At 37.0% G+C, this 24,418-nt stretch overlaps 1 protein-coding gene across 1 annotated transcript in view; it reads right to left on the bottom strand.

The window, feature by feature from the left end:
* The window catches only part of LOC136838811 (spatacsin), a 125,469-nt gene that overhangs the window by 8,771 nt on the left and 92,280 nt on the right, over positions 1-24,418 (bottom strand). Inside the window, 9 exon segments of the mRNA XM_067104422.1 lie at positions 51-118; positions 7,041-7,138; positions 7,317-7,538; positions 10,149-10,291; positions 10,557-10,721; positions 13,900-14,041; positions 16,957-17,066; positions 17,695-17,793; positions 22,984-23,119. Coding sequence (XP_066960523.1) covers positions 51-118; positions 7,041-7,138; positions 7,317-7,538; positions 10,149-10,291; positions 10,557-10,721; positions 13,900-14,041; positions 16,957-17,066; positions 17,695-17,793; positions 22,984-23,119 — 1,183 coding nt within the window.

Here is a 24,418-nt window from a genome sequence, read left to right as displayed (position 1 = left end):
AAAAATAAAAATGTAAAGATACAATGTCTTACAAAATGTTAAAAACTTACCTTTACTTGTCTGCTTTCTAGATGTAGCCCTAGAGGGGGCTTCCTTCTGTTGGCTCTTACTCGAAGGACTGGAAAAAATCTAGTTTTGAGTCTCTACCATGAGCAGGAAGTTGGTTATTACATACCACATTTGAATCATTTCATCATCATCAACAAGCCTAACCAAATGAATTTTTAAAACCTCATACAAGATTCTCAGTCTTAAGGTATTCATGTTTCTAAGGGGTTAGACCTTGGCCAGCCTTCTAGTGATGGTTTTAACAAGTAGTTCTATTTTCCTGTGATGGGCTTTGGAAGGTAAATTTTAACAGAAATTTCACTAACAATTCATCATAGAAATATGATAAAAAAAAATATGTAGACAAATATAAATACCAGGCTGTATAAGTTAGAAAACTACAACTGATTTTGGGATATTTGATATTCTTTTTTTTTCCATCCTACTTAACAGCACATTAATGTGATTCGTAACTTTAGATGATAGCAGAAACTCTCAGGGGCAAAATGAGGAGAAAGTGGAGAAATAAGAATATACTGACTGGAACTATGCCCCATACAGTAAGCCTTGTATAGTGAAACAGCAATAAATGCTCCTTGCCATTTATTTTACATTTGAGCCCTTGGGTATCTGTATACCCAACTGTCCAACTTCAGCTTTATCTTGATCCACTTTTTACCTTACATTTAAAAACAAAATACTCTGAGCCAATCCCATGAGTATAGAAATACTTTATTAATAGCTAATACTTTGATAATAGCTAATACTAAAAGGCAAAAATTAAATACTACAGTTTTATTACAGAATTAATTTCTTCAAACAAACCTATCAATGACATATATGCCCAGTTCTGTGGTTTTTACAGCCCCAAGGCTCAACAGTGTTTTTTTTTTTTTTTGACATACACACAACCTGGACTGTCAGGTACCTACTGGTGATATGTGATGATAGTCTTGTGGGAGAAGACTAAAGGTTGCAGGGATGGAGAAATAATATCCCGAGTCATAAGTTGCTTTATTCCAAACAACAAACAACTATACACAGAGAGGGTACTGCAAGGCATACAACACGTGCCAAGAGGGGCAGGAAGAATAATAATGTGCATGTGCAGAGTGCAGATTCATGCTCAAGCGTTAGCAAGAAACAATGTTCATGAAATAGAGAATGCATATACATACAGTAATCCAAAGTTATCAATCACCTCATTTTATGTACAGTAATGCTGAAGTGAGACAGTGAGAAAAGTGGGCCTGAGAGGAGGGCATTCAATAAACAACTAATTGGTTTGTATGGAAAAACTGAGTTTTGGGTTACAAAAATTCATTCAGTTTCATTACACCCCCATCAACCATGTACATGCCTAAATCACAATTTATGCAGGAGGGCTAAGTTACTGAATCCAAGCACTGGTAAGATTCAGGAGGGCCACTGGGGACTGGTTTAAGTCAGAGGCCAAGGCTCTGATAACTGAGAAGGCTGTTCAAGGTAAAGATGTAACTACTGAAGTGAAACAGAAAATGCCCATACTAGATTCACAAGGCTTTAAGCATGAATACACTTATTTATCATGTGAGCAGTATAAGATCCAGAAGTCTGCCTATTTAGGATGCAACATGAATGGATGAAAAAAGATGGGGTCAGGATGTGGTAGATGATGCTGTTTCGCAGATGTTTTGACTCAAAGGTAACACCAAAAAGGTACGAAATGTAATGAAAGGAATCCAAATGATTCTTAGATAAGGGCAATGTGTTTTGGCCGGCTGCAACTACCAGTCTAAAATTTTATTTAGCCAAATAACTTTGCCTCAAAGGGATCCTGGATATTCCAGTTACTGGGACACCGTAAAAGATAGACTCTGAGCACATGGCCCCAAAACAAAACTAGCATGGACACCTGTGGAATAACATGCAGTATGAAGCAAATGCTTTGACTGACAGACATCCATTGCAGACAAAGCAGAGGTGCCTCCAAGAATTCCAATGGATGAATCCCAGACACCAAGTTACGGTCCAAATGCATGAATGGTGAATGAACACAATCCCCTTTACCACACTCATACCCTGAAGTGAATGTGGTACCACCCAAACTGGCAAGGTGAGCAAGAGCACATGCTGCCTGTCCCAAGCAAGGTGGCACTGAAGGAAGCATCACCAAGTGGTGCACCTACTGGGGCAACCCTGGACCATGCACTTTCTGATTTTGTAGAACAACCACTGACCGAACAGAATGGAACCTAGCCACACAAGGGCCAGGGCAACCCCATACCACTCACACAGATTAGGAGAATAGTCCAAGCCAGTGTCAAACACAAGTACAACCACACTCACAATGATCAAGAGATCGATTGCAAGAACATCCACATCCTAGTATGTACTGGGATAGTTCCAGGGAGTTATGATGGCCTCTAGTCCATGGAAATGTGGGTTATTCCCTACATGCCTCAGCAAAGCCAAGCATATGAGATGAATCAAGGTCAGTCCTCCTCTCCAAAAAAATGAATATAGGTTACTGGGAGCAACTGAGCATAAGAGAACCCATGTAATAGAGATTGGTTACCTGTACTGCCCATGACCATCTGCCCCCATAAAAAGGTACTGGAATTGCTATTACTCCCAACATAACAGTGACAGCCATGAGAATGTTTCTAAGCCTCCTTGCAGAGGGCTGTCTTCCTGGCCTCATTAAAGTCAAGGCAGAGATCCCAGAAAAAACAGGAGCAGGAGCTGCCATAGCAGCTACAGCAAGGGCAACAGGAACAGCAGGAACATCCACACCACAGCTCTCTTGGACTGGGGGGGTGGGGCATGAATGAAGCAATGGGGTTGACCCATTACCGATCTAAGTAATGAACTTTTGCCCCAAGCCAATAATCCAAAAAATCATAACAGGATGGATCCCCCAGACTGCCCAAAGAAGGCCACATGCCTTCAGCAACTCCTCTGTCTCCTGCCAGGGAAGCAGGGACAAAAGCAAGAGCTTTGGGAAAGGTATGCATACCAGCTAAAGAAACATGCACACACAGAAGTTGATCGTTATGTGGTCTACATGTACACTCTTCAGAATGAGTGGAGGGGCAAGCAGACATGGTCCCAGCAGAAGCAGCTGGGTTCAAAGTAGCCCCAAGACAAGGAATATGTGATACCACTGCTGTGTTCCAAAGACACTGATAGAACCTTCTCACCTTCTCAATTCCAATATCTTGAGTGGACAAGCAAAAATGATAAACACTCAATGCCATTGTGAGACGGTGTACGCTAACGACTTCCACAAATCATAAACATAATAAGGGTTAATTGTCCTGGGGGGCATAACGTAGCATATTCACTCATGTCCAAGACATTCTCTCTCACTATACATATATTTTAATGAAAACTACAGTAATTAGTGAACACACAGTGTTGCTCTACGAAAAAAACAAATTAGGGATAATTTTAGAGAAACGGCCCAAAGGAAAATCTGCTAATTAGTGACATTGCCCCCGTGGACAAGTGAATGATGTGTTCCACAAAAGTCAGCAACAAAATGAAATGCGGAAATGTGAAACGTAAAAACGGGAGGGGGGGGGGCACTGCAATCTGTTACTAAGCTTCAATGACTGGATCAGCTGTTGCTGAGGGTTTGTATCCCCAAAGTTAAAATTTTATTTTCTAGTGTAAGGGATCAAAAACCGTTCTCAAGAGTATGGATCAAAAAAGAGAAAGTCTGTGAACTTAAATGAATGTTCATGAAGTTCTTAATGGTAGGGATAATATTCAGTCATAGATCAAAAAATGAATTTCCAGAATTTTCACTTACCACAGTATTAAGCAGAATCCTGAAAACGTTAGCAGAAATTATAATCAAGAGACTGCAGAAAGATTAGGCCAAGTCTCCTTAATATGACAAACTTAAAAGTAATTTTTATTTTTTCTAACTATTCAAACCTGAGTTCTTTGTTACAAGAATTACCATCAGAAGAGCTGGAACTGGCCATTAAAACTTTCAACAAGGTGGTATGGTAGTTAACTACCAAACGACCAGGTGGAAGTCCTGCCCGCCCAGTCGGCAGAGTGTCACTTTGCTTTTGGCTAGACTTATCAGTGGTGTGTTTCGTTGCCCTCTGCCCTGCTTATCGCTGCTTTCACCATGTTTCTTTTTGGAACATTGCTTCCTTTCCCGGTGGGATTGTTTCTTTTTGTTGTTTTGAGTGTATTCATGTGTTTGCCTGATATGGCTCAGCAAACCCATGAGTCATTCATTTAGCAGACGGAGTGTAAGCCAGTTACCAAGTGCAAATGCCCTGGTAGAAAAAGGGACAATGCAAAAACATGTGCCACTTGAGGGAAATTGTACAAAACTCTAAGTAATTCCAACAGAATTCTGCACAAAATGTATTATAGGTAGTGTCCATTTCTAATAACACATGGAAAGACTGATAAATGTATGACTGAGGAAGGAAACCCCTGAGGGTAACAGAATTTACTTTCTTGAAAATACAGATACTGTTAAGGAGAAAGAATAATAATTCCTGAATATTATTACAAGGTGTTTACAGAAAAATAAAAGTTGAGGGGCTGAGTGAAACAAATTTAAAAAGGTGTTGTACTGGACTGAAGAAATTGTGAAGTGACCAAACAAGCTGCATCGAACAGAATAGAATAAAGAGTTTAGGCCAAAGGCCAAGCACTGGGACCTATCAGGTTATTCAGCACTGGGACCTATCAGGTCATTCAGCGCTGAAATGGAAATTGACAGTAAAAAGGTCTGAAAAGTGTAACTGGAGGAAAATCTCGCAGCTGCACTGTGAATCAGTTGATAAGAGAAAGTGGAAAGTAAGATGGAAGAAAGACAATATGAATGGAGGTACAAGTAAAAGGAATGAAACGAGTTGCAGCTAGGGGCCAAAGGGACGCCGCAAAGAACCTTAAGCGATGCCTAAAGTGCATCGCACAAGGTGCACTGACGCACTACTCCCCTACGGGGGAAACAAGCTGCAACAAGCTGCATAATCTCATACCTCTGCTTTATTAACCCTTAAACGCCTACTGGACGTATCATACGTCGACTAAAGTTGTCTGTTGGGTGCCAAGTGGACGTACCGTATGTCGACTACAAAAAATTTCAACCTTCGGTCAACTTTGACTCGACCGAAATGGTCGAAAAACGCAATTGTAAGCTAAAACTCTTACATTCTAGTAATATTCAATCATGTACCTTCATTTTGCAACAAATTGGAAGTCTCTAGCACAATATTTCGATTTATGGTGAATTTTTGAAAAAACTTTTTCCTTACGCCCGAGCGGTAACTCGGCCGAAAATTTCAGAAATTCTTTCGTCATTTTGTTGTAAGTTTTGCACTGTTTTATATTAGCCGTTACATAAAGTTTTATATATGAAAATGTGCGCAATTTCATGTAAAATACAACAAAATACAACCCATGGTTGTAGCTTTTATCAGTTTGGAAATATTTCACATAAACCACGATAACTGCCAAAATTTCAACCTTCGGTCAACTTTGACTCGACCGAAATGGTAAAAAAACGCAATTTTAAGCTAATATTCTTACATTCTAGTAATATCCAATCATTTACCTTCATTTTGCAACAAACTGGAAGTCTCTAGCACAATATTTCGATTTATGGTGAATTTTTGAAAAAACTTTTTCCTTACGTCCGCGCCAGAAATTCTTTTCAATCACGTTGTCGTAATGTTTGCACCGCTTTATATTAGTCGTTACATAAAGTTTTTTATATGGAAATGTGCGCAATTTAATGTAGAATACAACAAAAAATAACTCATGGTTGTAGCTTTTATCAGTTTTGAAATATTTTCATATAAATCACGATAACTGCCAAAATTTCAACCTTTGGTCAACTTAAACTCGACCAAAATGGTAAAAAAACGCAATTGTAAGCTAAAACTATTACATTCTAGTAATATTCAATCATTTACCTTCATTTTGCAATAAATTGGAAGTCTCTAGCACAATATTTCGATTTAAGGTGAATTTTTGAAAAAAAAAAAATTTTCCTTACGTCCGTGCGGTAACTCGGCCGAACATCACAGAAATTCTTTCGTCACGTTGTCGTAATGTTTGCACCGTTTTATATTAGTCGTTACATAAACTTTTATATATGAAAATGTGCGCAATTTCATGTACAATACAAGAGAAAATAACTCATGGTTGTATCTTTTATCAGTTTTGAAATATTTTCATATAAATCACGATAATTAGAAAAAATTCGACTTTTGGTCAACTTTAACTCGACCGAAATGGTCGAAAACTGCAATTGTAAGCTAAAACACTTACAGTCTAGTAATATTCAATCAATTAGCTTCATTTTTCAACAAACAGGAAGTCTCTAGCACAATACTTCGATTTATGGTGAATTTTTGAAAAAAAAAAAATTTTTTACGTCCGCGGGTTACGAATTCATGCATCATTTTGTGATAATATTTTCTCTGTGTTGCTTTGATCGTTTTACAATTTGTTATATACCAAAATCATCGCAATTTAGTGTACAATACAAAGAAAAAAAAATAACCCGTTAGCTTTAACCGTTTTGCTCACAGCGCAATTTGTATAAAATTATATATGAAAAATTTTTTTTGCGCTGTCATATATTTCAATATTTATATATGATATTGATATTTTTTTTCATTTCTCATGGTTGCATACTAAACTTCAGGCAATGACAAAAAAAGGAGCCAAAAATGAACTCTTAATCTTGAAAACTAAGCGTGCTGTGATTTTTTGAAAAAAACTTTTTTTCCGCTTCGGCGCTAACTCCCGAACGCCGCCGGCATACGGGAGACATTTTTGTAAATAGAGGCTCGGCGTTTAAGGGTTAATAGCTGCCAATGCAAGTAAAGATTACTTAAGTTGACTGGGAAAGAGAGACTGGAGCACTAGTTAAATCTGAATGAAAAAGAAAAGATGAATGAAAAAGAAAAGATGAATATGTCCTTTGGTTTTTTCACTTGCATAATCTTAGAAACAAAAATAATTACCTTGTCACTATACTACTACATGACACCCCAAGGTCAACTGTAGCTTCTAAAACCTGATCTACTAATTTCTCAGCATCAGCTGCCCACATTCCAGCAACCTGTAACAATGGAAATTCTTTTATTTATCTGTCAAACATACAATTTTCTTATTTAAACATAATTTACATATCAATACTCTACCAATACATGCTGATACAATACTTATTTGGTTCCATACCAGCTAACCAGGCTATCTTAAGATTCAGCACACTGTTCACCAAACAATCTGTAACTTACCTCAGAATACAACAGGAAGTGGAGAGCGACAAGTATCAGAGTATCTTTATCATTTGGATATTTGGAACGAAGGTAATGTACTAAAGCTCTATCCAATCCTCTACTACACTCTTTGGATTCAGAACCTGGTCCAAGTAGAGGCTCAAATTGATCATGTTCTCTAAGAGCATCAATGATGTATGACATTTCACCATACCTGCCAACGCCGGTTAATAAACGAACCTAAAAGAAAAGCAGAATACTGTAATGTTTGAGTGAAAACAAATTTAAATTGATGTTTGAGTGAAAACAAAATTAAATTGAAGTCTGTCTAAAGACAAGACTGACAAGACCATTTCAAACAATACTGCAACTTTCCCATAGAAATTAATTAAACTGCTGTACCATACACTTAACACTTAAATATACATATTAGTCAGATTCTTTATACACAATTTTTACCACGAAAGAAAAAATCTTAAAAGTACAAATTTAAAACAATGAGTGTTATGAAATACATTCAGTAACTGAATGCCTAATAAGAACTGTGGAAAAATTCAAGTGTAGTGACCAAAAATGAGTCTAGATTGAAATACAACATAAATTAAATTCATGCATCCCTTTAAAATTTAATGAAATGTGTATTTCATCAATTCTTTGAATTAACAAGCATTTTTCCAAATCTAATGAAAATCAAGTACTAACTATATTTATAATGCTGTACTATATAGGGAATAAGAAGAACAAGAAGTGAGCCAATGAGACGAAGTAAGACAGTTGTGCATAAGCAATGATGATTAAAAAATAGTTAGCAGTTGCTAAACGTAACTTGAGAATACACAAGCAAATGTAATAACATTATTATTCTTTTCTCTTATGTAATATTATACAATGAAAGCTAGCTAGGATTTTGCGAAGTAGATTGGAAATGCTACTGCATTTCATACTGTTGCATTCAAGTCTACCTGTACTTCTGATGAACTATTATCAAGTGAGAAAATTCACAAATCTGAAAAAACTATGTATTACAATAAAAATTTTTTTATATAAATCACCCATTATATAACAGCCTTACACTGCCCAGAACACTTTGGGGCAAAGCAAACTGTTCAATACAGAAAGTTTCACTGTAGTGGCTCGGACAACTCCAACACAACAGGAAGCTATCAGTAGAAATGGGATTCAATGGTCCAATTAAACTACTTTATAATAATAATAATTATACTGTTACTGTATATTTTATATCATGAACAAAATGAAAAAGAACAAGCCTAAGAGGCCACTAACTTGTAGGGTAAGCTTTTAATAGAGGGAAAAAGAAAAAGATAAATGTATACATCAATACCTCCTGCTACCGTTTTGTTTTCCAGTGTTTCTGACTTAAAAGCATACTTTGTTGAAAATAATAAGGAAAAAGTAAAAACTGATTTACTCAACTTAACATGAGTCAAAAGCTACTAAAAAGCCACAGAAATTCTACATTCACTTAAAAACAATAAAAAAAGCACATGGTACTTTTTTATACTTTATTATTCCATAACAGTATGGCTGCAATCATTCCTGAATTTAGCAGTCATAAAACCCTTCTCAAAACCTGAAGATAAATACTGCTACCTAAACCAGAGGGAAAAGAGAATGAGGCTGATTTTCACAGGACTGCTACACCTGTTCTGGTGTATCAAGGCGCCTGCATTAGCAGGTCTTGAGTCTTCTATGATAAGACCCATATCTTTCACCCATCAGGACATATACATTTTTTGTTTTCCTTTACATTAGCATCAATTAAAACATAAAAATCTATAAAAAGAAATAGTAAATATGTTGAACTATTGAACACATTATATTAGCAATGTTACAGTTTCCTAGAGGGGTTTACAGGGTGTCATAGTAGTTTAAAGGGTTTATTTAAGCAATTTTTTTATTTTTGTGAGCCTTGGAATGAACAATTGACATCAAGTAAGATATTACTGTACAGACATAAACAGCTGCTGAAAAATGTAAAAAAAAAAAAGTAAAAGGATAAGTCAATGGTGTATAGCATAATGAAACATTACATTACATAGTTAGTTAGTTATAAATGATTTGTTTAACAGACCTCTATAACTTTTAGGGTTCTTCTGGTAGTACTATTATAACACTACATTTTTGGTCGACAGAATAAAACACATTTTGTACTGTGCAGTGTCACTGTGGCATCCCAGCAGAACACAGGTGCTGTTTTGCATAATGCACTTTGAACACTAATTTAAATGGTGTAGACACCTGAAAACATTAGCAGGAGCTCTCCATTAAAAGGTAACTTAAAAAAGGGGGCCACACAGATAAAAATACACATACCTATAGAAATCAAGTTACCTTTAAATTGCTATTTCAAAAATAAATTATGAGGGACACTTAAGCAAAAAACCTGGCTCTATTTTTTAATCAACAATACAATTCAGCTTGTTTGGTAATTTTCTTCAGCAAGTCATTGTCCTTTCCTGTGGTACCACTTCCTGACATGGAAAAAATAGGGACTGCTTAAACCTCACTAGTTGCTTGGACCATACTTAAAATACAATGCTTTGTATATGCCTCTACTTTATTAAAATAATTTGCACAGTACTTCTCCCTACCCACACGTAACAGCTTTGTTTACTTCACTCTGAATTTTCCTGTTGCAAGGAACTTGTACCACAAGTCTTGGAAAGACATGAATGCAGCATTATAAGTAAAGTGAAGAAAATACTGAATAGAAATTAAATCCTATCAATTTCCTAATGGTGAATATCAATTTTAACAAAAGAAAAGAAATGTAGCAGAAACAAATCCTCTAAGTGCTGTTTGTATAAAAGGGAAAAACAAAATAATTACCATAAGAGAATACTGAAAATGTTGCAGAAGTGATGTGGTTAGGTAAAATGATGTTCGAAGCACAGTACTAATACCCTCCATGTTGGAAGCAGCAGTAAAGCAATCATGAGCACGTATCACTAACTCAACACTCATGCTGTGGACTGAAAAATTAACACTTTATAAAAACTTATACAGCAGATACGAAGCCTAGTTTAAAGGTTGCATGATCTCTACCTCCAAATTCTTCATTATCAAGCTACAAAAAAGTTATTACAAACAGGCTGCAAAACTCTTACAAGTACACTCAAATATCTTGTAAGATTATAAATTGATTCTGCAAATTATTTCACCACTCTACATATTACCAACCCTTCTCTTGAAAGTAATGGTCTGTCTTAAAAAATAAAAAATAGCTCATAATCAAACCTTTTGCCAGCTGATCTGGGTATGAGGACCCTAAGCGCTGTCCAACATCAAGTAGCTGATTGCCTAAAGTTGATGGGTCCTCACAGAGAGTGATAAGATCACGCCACTGTTTCTCTAACTCATCCCAAGGTAACAGTCTGTCAGCTTGCAAAATCCCAGGAGTACCTTTTTTACAATAGTGAATATAATTATAAAATTGCTAAAAAGCAATTAAGTACAGTATATGAAAAAGGTTGTTACTAATTTTCTGATCATTCAATAACAAAAAGCCTATCAGCATAGCATGTTGGACAGCATACAGGATGCACTTAAAAATGAAATAATAAAACAGCCATATTCTTGCATTTGAAAGGAGGCAGTTGCATAAGCTTACTAGCATAAAGATTGGCATTTTCCCTAATCCAAATTGCTCTGCTGAATAATGTATTTGTTTAATATAACCCATTATGCAACCTGTTGTTTTTAACTTTTGACTTGTAGTTCTTTAAGCGTTGCTATGACTCTGTATTATCACACTGAAATGTCTGATAGCAGTAAAATGTTATAAGAAGGAATTCCTGGGCAGTTACTGTAACAGCACTCGCTGCCTCACCACTTGCCTTAACATAATGGAGGTTGGTTTGCGCCTTGCAAAAATAAAAACTACCATGGCTGGCATTACATGATGTGCCCTCTGATAATTCATTGTATTTAGCTATCAAGAAGAGACTTAGCCTTCCTTTGGACCAATACCAAAACATGGCATTGATGCTGATCCTGTATCCATACACATTTTTCCCATCTCTTTGATAACTTTTCCAAGCTTATTTGACATAACTGCAAACATCACTGGAAGAGTAGTTTTCATGTTTTCTACCTCTTTCTTGAGAACTGTGCAAATGATGGAATGGTTCATGGTGTATGAACAGGCAATGTTGACCATATTCTCGCCTTGCTCCACTCCTACTATTTCAAACTGAAGTTTCCACCATGATGGCTTCTTAGCATCACCAGCTCCATCACTACTGCTTCTGTGCTTTATACCTGACATTGTGCAGTCCTCAAAATAAAATCAAATTGTTCTATACCTGATAAAAAATTAACTACACTAAAGCGCACAAGCACTTGTTGGAAAAGCCTGCATGTGATCACTGTATTAGATTACTCAAAGTGTGAAATCCTGCACACTGCCAAGTGGCAGAGATGCAAACTAACCTTACACACTGCCACCAAATTTCAAATTCCGACACAATTTTGAATCTTGCGCTTATTTAAATATATTTATAATTAATGGACATCCATGTCAACATCTTTGAAAGTTTGCAAGTTGAGGGTTCATATGTAAAGGACTTACTGTACAGAACAAAACAACTGAAAAATGGTTTTGCAAATATTATATCATAATGTATAGTTTACAAGATGAAAATTACCACTTCCAGTGTTTACTAATGATAAAATGAATATTTCAAGTGTTCATTTTTGCAACTTTTTAAAATTTCTTTTTTACTTTCAAGTACAAATTATATAAAGTTTTATGTTATAGTTCACTTTATTATACTGTATGTTAGAAACCTATACAGGTACTAATAATTACTTTGATGTGTGAATCATATCCTGTTTTAAGATTAATCAATACACCCCAGCTTTTGCACAACAATTTGTGTATGCCACACACACACACACTTCATGATTTTGTACTTTGCATTTAATGCAACCCCCCAGAATTAAGCTAGTAATGAGGTAAAAAATTTGCATGATCAATCTGGGGTTCTGATTTTGTGAGGTGGGAAAGACAAAGCTCCCTGTGAGCATGGACAACTCAAATGAGGGCAAGAAGTCCATGCCCTTCACCTCAGAACACTTTGCAGAACAATACTCTTTCACATTGTTATGGAGAACTCAGCCTGATGACAGAGGACTAAGAATTCAGCTCTCTGCTACATAGTAGCTAAAACCATAGAGAAACCCCCATCCACAACACATTTAACAGAAGATGGACCACTTCCTTTGAAAAATGGCTGTTGAGGACCTAGTGAATGCATGCAACATCTGTGCAGTCCTGCTAGAAAAGCTGGAGCTGCTGGATAGTCTTTAATCCATGAAAGGACAGCAACTTCAAGGACTGGTGGTACCTAAGCCACTGGGGCTGATCTAGAATTATGTCATACGCAAATCTCTCTTGGGGCCTTGATGAACAGTACAAACAGATCTGCATACCAGTCAGCTTTCACCCACTGAGAAGCTACCAGGGTTATCCTGTGTCCTAAAATGATCAGTACACGACATCACTCAAATGATCAGACTGCAGAGAAGGAAGGCACAGATATCCAGATGATCCCACAGGTACTGAAAGACATCCTCCCTTTTGGATTTGCAGATGAAGGCTGTCTTATCTCCATATATCTGAAATGACTGGTCCTCCTGGTGTGTGAACCAACCCTTTTCTCATGCATTTGAAAACAAGCAGCTCCAGAGGTGGGGGAATTCAGCAGAATGCCCACATAGTTCCTGACATTTAACCACCAAGAAATATTCTTTTTCACTTTCTAGGGCACAGAGGCACAAGGAGACTGAGACAATCTTATGATTAATGAATTTACATGAAGATGTGTTTTGTATAACAGTATAGTAACAACGCTTTTCAATACAATCTATTAATCATACAAATACTGCTTCCCTCTCTACCCCACATTTATTTTGTCAAGCAAAACCAAATGAGATGATATACTGAAGAACTGCATCACTGGATGGCTTGGAATGCAAAATGAAAGCTTTTTTCTTGTCAGAGCAAGTTGTTGCACTGGGAATTTTCTAAATATAACAGAGATAAGGTATATTTTTATTAACAAGTTTTTACAGAAATATGTTTTGTAAAATAAAAACCTAGTTTTTTCATTAGCAGAGGCTAACAATATACCACATGCATACATATTCACTGCTCATTTTTTCAAACACTGTTAAACACTTGTAACCAGGAGGTTTAGAACTGTCATTCAGAAATCACAAAAATTTCTGTATCTTTCTCCGTTTACTGTCCATTAGCTGGTACATTATAGCAATAAACCTTATAAAATTAGAAAGGAAACTTATGGTAATTTGCTATCAGTAAATATGCCTTTACAGCAAAGAGTAAAATTTTCTTCAGTTAACCTGAACTTTTCATTTTAACTTATCTTTTGTTCTTTCTTCATCAAACTACAATAAATTACATTAAAATCACCTGTAAATCAAAACAAATATTTCTATCCTAACTTGAATAATAACATCCACAGACTCAAAAGAAAAATATCACCATGTGACAACACAGTCAGCAAGTAGTAGTGTGAATCTTACAAAAGTCTGATCTGGCAGAAAGACTACTCACCAGGTCCTGCTGTTATAGTGGCTACAGCTTCTTCACACAAGAAGTTTACAATAGCACTCTGGGGTATAGGTAAAGCATTAATCAAGTCTCTGGCAAGTTGTATGGTTCCTCCTCCTTTCAGACGAAGTACAAGAGACAACAGCTGAAAAGAAAAACCTAGAAAGTATTAAACAATAAACTATTTCATATCATGTATTGGATGCACACAAAAATGTCTATTATTTAATCTCAAGTTGAAAATTACAAGTAATACACTTTTTCACGGAAACAATGTAGCAGTTGCAATGCAGCCCCACTCCCAAGAAAGTAGCAATGACAGATTAATTTTTCATGTCTTTAAATAATTATCCTAAAGAAATTACTCTTGTACATGATTAAATTTAATTTCTCTAGAGTTAATAAAATGAATAACATAAGGATACTATTGAGACCTGACCACAAAATGAATATCTGACATTTACAAACTAAATCATTAAATTAGGCTTCACTGAAATGAACTATCATTAAAACTGTTTGAAGAACTGGTAACTAACCTAAAATTTAATACAAAAGATTGCTTAACATTAATTCTGTAATTCATATGGTTATTGTATATAAAAGCCTAACCTTCACAATCAGGAAATCTACCACACGTTTTATGAAGTCAGTCACCCAGAAGTGTATGTGGTGGGGCAATTGAGTTGAGTGTATGGTGCTATCATATAAGTAAATTTGTTGATTCGATGTTTACCAACATTTATTTAATAACACACTTATTTTGTATATATGAGTTTTTGTGAGCCTGCTCGTATGTTTTTATATAATTTATTTACCTGTTTATTTTCACTAATTATAATGTCTTTATCTACCATTTCACATTATTTATAGTGATAACACATAATCCCTGCCAACATCTACTGTACCCTTTCCAAGCACCTAACCAGACATCATGACGGTTGAGGAAGGAACTGTATACACTGTGCACCTCTTTCCTGCAGTACAGGGTTCATTACTATCCCAATTTTACTTCTTCTTACCCTATATTTTCTTTAAGCATAAAGCTGACAAAATACAGTGAATACTAATATATGTAGATGGATTTGTATTATTTATGAAAGTTTGGTCTGACAACCTGGCACTGGAACCAATTGATAATTCAGTACTGGGATGAGATTGGTTTAAAGGTAAAACTGTGGTCTATTAACCTGTTAAGCGTCCCCCCCAGATGAGCTCGCTGCTACCGTACCGTCACGCTTTTTCTTGCAATTAGCGTTCATATCACTGATGATAACTTTTTCAAAGTTAATATTGATTTTTATGCTTATAATTCGTACTGTAGTTAAGAGTAGGAATTTTATTAAATGATGGGATAAAAAACTATTAATACTACTATTATTTTATTTCATAAGACTACAAAATACTGAACGAAAAGTGTTCTACATACATGCACTATTATTCTTTTGTATGCCAATTTCTAAAGCAAGGGCTACACACAATCCATCTATGTACTCGTGATTGTGGAGACAAATGTTCTACATTCTCATCTAGAAACTGATTTGCAAATCTGTTTGTTTCTTTCACGAGGTAATCAATGATTTCATCATCAAATTATTTCTCAAAAATCTAATCTCTCTCTTTCTCTCAACTCTTTCTCTCTCTCAAAAGTCTGGATCTCTCTCTCTCTCTCTCTCCAGTCACTAAGAAGTCATCTTCACTTCCGCTATTGTAAGAAAAGTTTGTTTCTTCAATATCCTCATCATGGAGGATTCAGAACTAGAGCTCTCATCATCAAATATGTCTTCAGTATCAGACACCTCGTCTAGGATTTGATTTATCTCACCTGAAGACATATGCCTCCTCTTTGTGACATTCATTGAGAAAGACATCAAGGCCATGTTGTCTCTAAAAACGCCCGAAGCGTACTGAAAAAAAAATAGTCATCTAGGCATCAAGCGACCAACTGAAAAGAGTTGCCAGGGAGGAAATAAGTCATCAATTACAGCTTACGTGTTCTTTGAGAATACCAAATGATGTTCCAACATTTTCCATACGAGTAAATGTATTATTACGGGGGCTGACAGCTTGAAAAGCAGAGTTAAAGTCTTGAACGTAATATCCCGTTGAAGGCGCTACTGAGTAGATCGCAGTAAACATATTATTATGTGGGTGACGCTTAACAGATTAAGAACTGGTAAGGTTTATGATTCACAAAATTTGAGGTTCTAACCCACTAAACGATCCTCAGTCCAGGTGTGCATGTGTTCTTGATATGCTTAATTGGTTTGATTTTCTTAAGTTTGCTATACTATTGTAGACTGTTTAATAAATGTAATATTTCTTATATCTTATTTCTTTCTTCCTACTTCACCCACATTCTATACATCATCATAAATATTTTTATGCCAACTTTCCACTTAATGGGGTTAGACATAAAATGTATTCTCTCCACTCTTCTGAGTCTTGAGCTCTTCCTGCCTGAACTCTCATCAGGTTTACATCCCCATCTATCCCCTTTCTCCATGATTTCCTTGGCCTCCCTACAGGTCTTCATCTTGATACTTTCATATGCTGTATACCGCATTTCTGACCAACTGCTCCTCATCATTTCTCATCATATCTCCAAACCATCTAAATCTTTGAGTTCTTAGTACTTTTTCACCCTCTTAATAACATACCTCTCCATCATTTCCTCATTCCTAACACTACATATACATACATTTTGAACTCTGCTGAGCTACCCCTCCCTGGAATACTGAAACAAATAACAAGTCACAAACTTTGTTGAGTTCCAAGGCTTCACTGAGTATGATTTAACTAACAAAGCACAAATTATTTGTTTTGCACATATGTCTCAGCCTCCACTTTTCCAACCATTTGTCTCTTGTGCACCAAAGCTTCACATTTTGTCAAGAAGTTAAATATTGATTTCACGAGTTTTGAGTTAGAAATATTTTTTTACAAATTTCATGCAGCAAGCTAAGATTCATAACCTACACGAACATACTGCACATAGAAATATCACACACACATATTAAGGATAGGCAAAAATATTTCATGAAACTCTAGTCTTTAACTCACAGTAATTGGAGTAGGATGATGGATGACATAATTATATGACAAATCTAGTGATGCTGCTACTCTGTACAAAAGAATAATTCGCTCTGCTGTCTTCCTCCCATGTCTTAAACCTGCAATATACATATATATATGACAAAATAGGTTGGCCTCAGGGTTGGATAATGGTAATGGTGAGAGGGACTAGCCACAAATCTAAATGTGGCATTCATTACAAAAAAAATCTATAATTACATGGATACACAATGCATTTTATTATAAAGATATAACAGCATTCTTCTTTAAAATACAACAAATACTTATTAAGGTATTTTCCTTTTATGTAACATACTGTATTGTCTATTTACTGCCACCTTTTAAGACTACCCTCAAAACGGTAAGATAATTGTTTCAATTATGAGTCTTGTCTGTTAACACAAAATGAATAACTCAAAAACTTTGGGTTCAATTCTGGATATATAAAGTAAGCTGTATGTAATGTTCTTCATCCTGTTACACTATAATAGAAAACCTTGTAAGATTTTCTGAACAAAATTTTGAACAATTTTCATTTCCTAATTCAAATGTGTCTTTGTAAAAAACATGTCATTGCAATAGACCTAAACATTACTACAGATTGTATGCCTGCACAATCTTTACAAAATTTTCATCTTGTCCACTAAGAAATCAGTTGCAGCACAAAAATTACAAGTCTGGGAATAGTTTTTGAGAAATAAATTTTAAACTATTGATGATTCTTACCAACAGATTTTCTTATTAATGTTGGAGTTTTCATTCCAAGGTCATCATCTGGATCTAGAGATAGTACACTTAGACTGCTGCCAAAACTGATGTTCCGATCTGTTATTGAAAAAGTACATATGTAAATCATTTAAACAGTAGTTATTAACCTTTCTTAAGTTCAACAAGATGGGTAAAACTTTAAGTTCCACCACATAGGTACATATAGTAACGTGTTATCTGGACATCTTGATATATAAAGGAGATAAACAAGTGGAAAAGCTTTTGACCCTAATTGTATTTTGTGTCACCACAAATCCACTACTTTTAAAATAGGCAGACACTATTCCACAGGTGAAAAAAAATGAAAGGACCTAAGTGTGTGTCTGCTCATTACTTCACAGCTCAGAGTCTTGACATCAACACAGCTCTGAGTCTTGACACTCAAAGTTTTTTGTAAAGATCAATTACTGGAAAGCAATGATAAAGAACACATATAATTACTCTATGTCCTCTGACACATACAAGAGAATGACAGCTGAAGAGAGACAGAAACAGCTCAACTAGTTAAAAAGTCAGTAATTCCTGCTCCTCCTTGAAAGGTGGAAAAGATATGTTTGGCCCTGTTCTTCCTATTCACCTGTCACCTGACAGTTATATGTACATTCTTACTCTAGTTTATAATGTGTCAAGTCTTCCAGAAGCGGTACCACTTAACCTATTACACTCTCTAAGGTAATATGAGTTTTTTAAAATTTTCCTTAATTGGAATTCCAAACCAAGTAATTTCAGAAGGATGTTGTAGATGAACTCTCACACCCAGTTGCACATCTGCCAGGAATTTGCATACGTAATCACATCAACCCAATTAAAGGAGCCAGGTTTGACAAGATTTTTTAGGAGGTTCACCTGGAAGAAGATGTACAAGGCGATGACTATGCCTCAGCTACCTTGGTTTAAAAAACAAGACTTCCTTTGATGAACTTCAAGACTTAAAATGCAGGATCTCAGGTTGTATGATGGTATCCTTCACCATGTTCAAGAAAATGAGCTAAATGCAAAATTGAGTAATGTGATATCAAAGTGATCAAATTCTGCCTTGTTTAAATGCTCTCACCAAGATGGTTGAATCCTTCATTTTATTCAAGAAAATCATCCAAATGCAAAATCAAGAAATACTAAGTAAATGGAAATTTAGATCACCAATTTTTGACATACTTCAAGAATTCATACATGAATTTATGTATGAAACCTATGTATGAAACCTATCTTTTTCTTTTAATCACCAAAGCTTGAAAACAGGATAGACAGACTGATGGATAGGCATCATTAGCACTATACAGACTAGCAATATGAACAGAAAGACATGACGAACACTTAACTTTTTTGTACATATCAAAATTAAGCTAAGCCAGTACAAATCCCAAAGCATCTTTACAGGAAAACAAAACCATCATTGTCAGGGCTGGTCAAACATTAAAAAAATAGCATAAAACTATAAAAATTACTCTCATGACTTCAGAAGCTCAGATCAGGCCTAAGAAGTGTGAAAAGAATGCTTGGAAGGAAGTTTTAAACTAGCCTCTTGTTTTCTGATGGTCATTTACAAGCTTCAACAGCCAAGACAGTTAGAGCAGAACACAAACATGGGTCATTATGCTGAAATGGCATCTGACTTCAGTTTCCTTTTCCCCATGAAGAAGCAAGTTTGGAGCTGGATCACAAAATGACAAATTTTTAAGTAATTTGTATTTTTCCTAACATACAAACCTGAGGTCTTTACATATGGTGGGCGGGATTTACTTTCAGTGCAAGCTGGAACCAGCCATTTAACTTAAAACAAGGTGGTTATTGGTAGCTGGCTACCAACGGTGGAGGAGGAGGAAACCCCACCATCCAGTTAGTACACATTCACTTTACCTTTTGGCCCAGGTAGCAGAATGAGGGGTGGTTAGAGCTGGGCCATTTATGTAAAGACCTCAGGTTTGTATGTTAGGAAAAATGCAAATTATTTTAAAAATCTGTCCTTTGTTCCTACATGTATACAAACCCTTGGTCTTTACATATGGGACTTACTTCTTGGTGGGAGGATTCTGAGTAAATCTCTGAAATGAATGGTGGTTTGCCTCACCTGGGGCCTCTCTTCCTGGTCATGTAAGAGAAAAGGAAGGAGACCCATGCCTCTGATCTGTTGAACATGTGTGATGTTCAACTGCCAGACTTCTGGGCCTTTCAAATTAATGGGATGTGGCCTCATTGATTCGAAAAAAGGCTTGGATGAACCCAAAGTGTCGGGGACAATAAAGCTGAAGATAACCAACGGGTTTGTTCATTGTCAGTCCCTCTCTCCCCTTGCTAGAGAGAGGGTAAGACTTGCATCTGTTAATCCAAGTTCAGCTAGATTATAGATAGAATACTCACGTCATCTAGAACACCTGCAAGCATGCCCGTCCAGCACGTGAAGGCTTGCTGACCATCCCTCTGCCCACTGGGAGAGGAAGGGTATAAAAGAGAAAGGGAGTAGGCCAGTCCCACAAACACCTTTCTTTTTTGCAGCTGTACACCTTAGATGGGATGCCACCCATCCCTCAAGGGGAGCTGGGTGAGCTACATGAATGCTGAGCAGCCACCACAGAACCCAAGGAAAAAGTGTCCAAGGATCTATGGGCAACGTCCCGAAGGCAAAAGGAGATGTATCCTGAACAAACATGCCCTAGTCAAAGCCAAGGTGAGAAATCATGTGAAAACTTGGGGAGAGGTCAGAAGCTCCCAACAGAAATAGACATGAAGCTGTCTGCTCTGAAGGGGTATGAAGTCTCCCCGAGGAAAGAAGCATAGGATCTTGCGGTAGGATTGACGGGTGAGTACAGGCAGTCCCCAGTCATTGGTGGGGGTTCCGTTCCCGACAGCATGACAATAACTGAAAATTGCTGATAACCAAAAATCGGTGATAATAGCGCTGATCCCTGGTTATTGGCGCTGATATCTAGTTATCGGCGCCAATAACCAGGGATCAGCGCCAATAACCAGGGATCAGCACCAATAACCAGGATCGGTGCCAATAAACCAGGGATAGGTGCCAATAACCGGAGATCGGCGCATATCGGTGCTGAAAATCCAGTTATCGTTGTCACCAGACAAGCGCTGTAAAACCAGATCGCCGATAACCAGGGACTGCCTGATGGTTGCAAGTACAGAATATGTCATTTCTATCTTGAATCGAGTTTGTTGAAATGGGTCAGGGAAGAAAGATCTATAACTGGTTTCCAATTACCCAGTACTTTCTCTATGAGAGAGGGATGGCTGAAGAAATCGGGAACTGGACTGTAATGATTTTCACCGCATATCTATTCAGCATTGCTTTCAATTTTACCGCAGGGGAAGAATCTTCAGCGAGCCAGAACAAATTTGTGGACATGGAGTGGATGGTTGATGACGAGTGGTAGGAACTTGATATCTTACTGAAGGACATCTACTACCCAGGTTTCAGCTACTGTAACATGATGCTTAAGGCTATGGGCACTACTCCACCAGCAGCTGTATTTGGGAGAGAAACCATCTTAGCATCTTCTTCCTTCTTCTTACCCTACTTCCTCTTCCGGGGAGGGAAGGGGTTTGAAAGGGACACCTTCGACTGCTTCTGTGGTCCCAAATGGACCAAAGAACTTCACTGAAGTCTCTACCTGGCACACACTGGGTTTACTGTGTAACCCCCTCCAAATGGATTGGTCATTACTGACGAGTCTTGAACGCTTGACACAACTTCCAACGACTCCAGTTGATGTTACAACCGAGTCATTGAGAGAGGATGAGGGAACCAGAGAGGGAGGTGCAGTATACTTTCGAGCCGATCTGAAGACCGAAGACTCAATGGTAGAGGAAGGCTGCAGAAGATCTGTGGGAAGAGGAGAGTACTTGCAGAAAACGACACCAACACTGCATGTTCTCGAGGGGGAGAGCCCAATCTGAGGATCTACGGCCCTTAGAAGACTCCCTCTCAGCACGTGCCATGGCCTAGATTCCAATCGTGGAAGTTGGTATTAGCAAAACACCCGATGGTGCACAACCATGGGGCCTGACAGAGGCACGGCCATCCATAAGGCCACCCATGCCAGGAGGAACAGATGACTGGGGGCCTACAGAAACTTTAACTGCAGTCAGAAACATAAGGGGATTTGAAGAAACCCATGGTGTCTAAACTGGAACTATCCCAGCTCCAGAAGAGATTTGAGTGCCAAAGTTGAGTAGGAACAACTATTCCTATCCTACCTGTCGAATGTCGAAGTCCCCATGGATGAACATGGCTGTGGAAGGTCGTCAACTCATACAATGACAGCCATAAAGGTCTGGGAAAACGATCCCGGTCACTCGGATGTAGTCCTTACCAGACACAGACATTGGTCGCTCCAGTAAGATTGCTACAACATCACGAACATGAGCAGGGAACATTGCACAGAAGTGCCCCCAATTCCACATGAACATGGGTGGGTTCTGTGCCACTCGCCCGACTGTGGAGGATGTTCAATAAAACGAGGTTGAGAAGGCATCTAAAAATAGAAAAGGTTGGAGACAAGAGGGCAGTTCTTCTCTCCATAATAAAACGAGGTTGAGAAGGCATCTAAAAATAGAAAAGGTTGGAGACAAGAGGGCAGTTCTTCTCTCCTTGGATGCGAAATGGTATAAAAGATATACAGTAACAGAATAAAAAAGCAAACACCAAGGCTTAGACAGAGTTGGGTTTGCATTATATCAAAAAGCAAAACAAGTTGAGAGAATATCAAAGAGAAAGATTCATACATTACACCTCTCTCTCTCTTGAGCAGTGGACTGACTGGTAACTGCAGCAGCAGCAGCAGTAGCAGCAGCTACTCACAGCCCATACATCTTCCATCCCTTGCTGATAAAAAACTACACAGCATAACTGTGTAGCACAGCAAGAAAGAACGAACATATAAACAGAGAACATGCCGTATGGTTGCAGTATTTCCAAATAAGCAAAATATCTCAAAACAACATTCGTACTTAAAAACGAAAAGAATTATGAAGAATTAAGTCAAACGGCAGGTAGCAGAAGAGACGTGTCTGTCTTAGACTGCGGCCTAAAGGTAAAGTGAATGCGCACCGACTGGATGGCTGGGCTTCCTCCCCTACAGTCAGTAGCCAACTACCAATAACCACCTTGTTTTAAGTTAAACGGCTGGTTCCAGCTTATGTAAAGACTGAGGGTTTTTATACATGTAAGAACAAAGAACAAGAACTGAATGGCTAACAGAATAAGTTTGTTTGACAAAAATGTATCAAACTACTTACTTCTAGTACGTTTCTTTCTGGCAGCAGTCTGAGACGAAGTTTTGAATGACTCTCCACTACATGTACTCTCATCATCAGGTTTATCATTTTCACTGCCATCTGCTAAAGCAAGTATCTGAAGCACAGTATCAACATCCTGAAACATTCAACATTTGTGTAAGCTAAGATGATGACCAAATATCTGGCTAAAATAAAGCAAAACCTACAAAATTTTAAAGCAAAAAGTACATGAGTTTAAGGTTTTTACTTTTAAGAGCCACATTACATGTCTCTTAAAAAATACATGAGAGCCTTTCCTAACTTACTTTGCATGAATAAACTACATTGTGTGTCTGGGTAGGCTGGTCAACCTTCAATTATCATAACCAACTAGTTACCTGTTTCTAAGCCTAGAGCTATTTGCATATAACAACTAACCAGTTACATTGTCTTGAGCCTGATTCTCCATGTGTTTCTGCTTACTAATATGTTTAGCTCACAGGTACTGCATTGTGATTTTGACCTATTTTTCTTTTCCTTTATTTTACAACTACTCTTCCATCTCTACAATGCTTCACTAAAAGTTTTACAACTACTCTTCCATCTCTATAATGCTTCACTAAAAGTTTTGAAGTTTTTACTTCAGTAATTTACATTTCAATATACAGTTCTGAATCCTCATTTTGAATTATTTTGTAAGGGTCTCTTTTTCTCATTTTGTACATGTTTCAGGCACACTTTTTGTTGCGAGTTGCATTCAAACAAAAATATAGTATTACAAGTCTTATTATCTACATCCACACTGAAATTAATTCTTTAAAAAAAACACACCTAATACAATTTTGAAATAATATTCTTTCATACATACAAACTTCTGTTTTACTTAATCATATGGCTGCTGCACAATGGTTAGCCAAGAAATGGAGTTATTTTAGATAAAAGAAACATTACACCTCCCAGTCATATATTCTGTCTATAACACAAAACTCCACACAATCCTAGGTTTCTGTGAACTTTAAGTAATGACATAGCTTCTATTAATGGGGTTGTGAAATAAACCCTCCTAATAAAGTACTGTAAGTGGTGTTGATTGCTGAAATGTAAAAATTGCATCCAATTTTGAATTCGGTAAATTAAGCATCAGATACTCTAAAGCTGAAAAGAGTTGAGGATAGATAATAATGGAGCTAGTTCATCGCATATCTGCCCTACCAATCGATGAATGGCATTCCTACAGTAGAAATAGATACAGCCCTTACCTTGTCAACTCTCACCTTGGAAGGGCGCATATTTCATCTGACACTGATTCATATGCTATACAAATCACTTTATCCAAGAACATATTTGGATCCTTCATAAGGGTTCTCCAAACTAGTGTAATACACTTTTTTGTTCTAGTGGACAATCTTAAGGATTCCTCTGTTCAAGTCATTGGTCTTCATCATTATTACTGACA

Source organism: Macrobrachium rosenbergii, chromosome 5 (assembly GCF_040412425.1).
Source record: "Macrobrachium rosenbergii isolate ZJJX-2024 chromosome 5, ASM4041242v1, whole genome shotgun sequence".
Lineage (NCBI taxonomy): Eukaryota > Metazoa > Arthropoda > Malacostraca > Decapoda > Palaemonidae > Macrobrachium > Macrobrachium rosenbergii.
The sequence above is the reverse complement of the archived record's forward strand: the minus strand, read 5'-3'. Positions and strand labels throughout refer to the sequence as shown.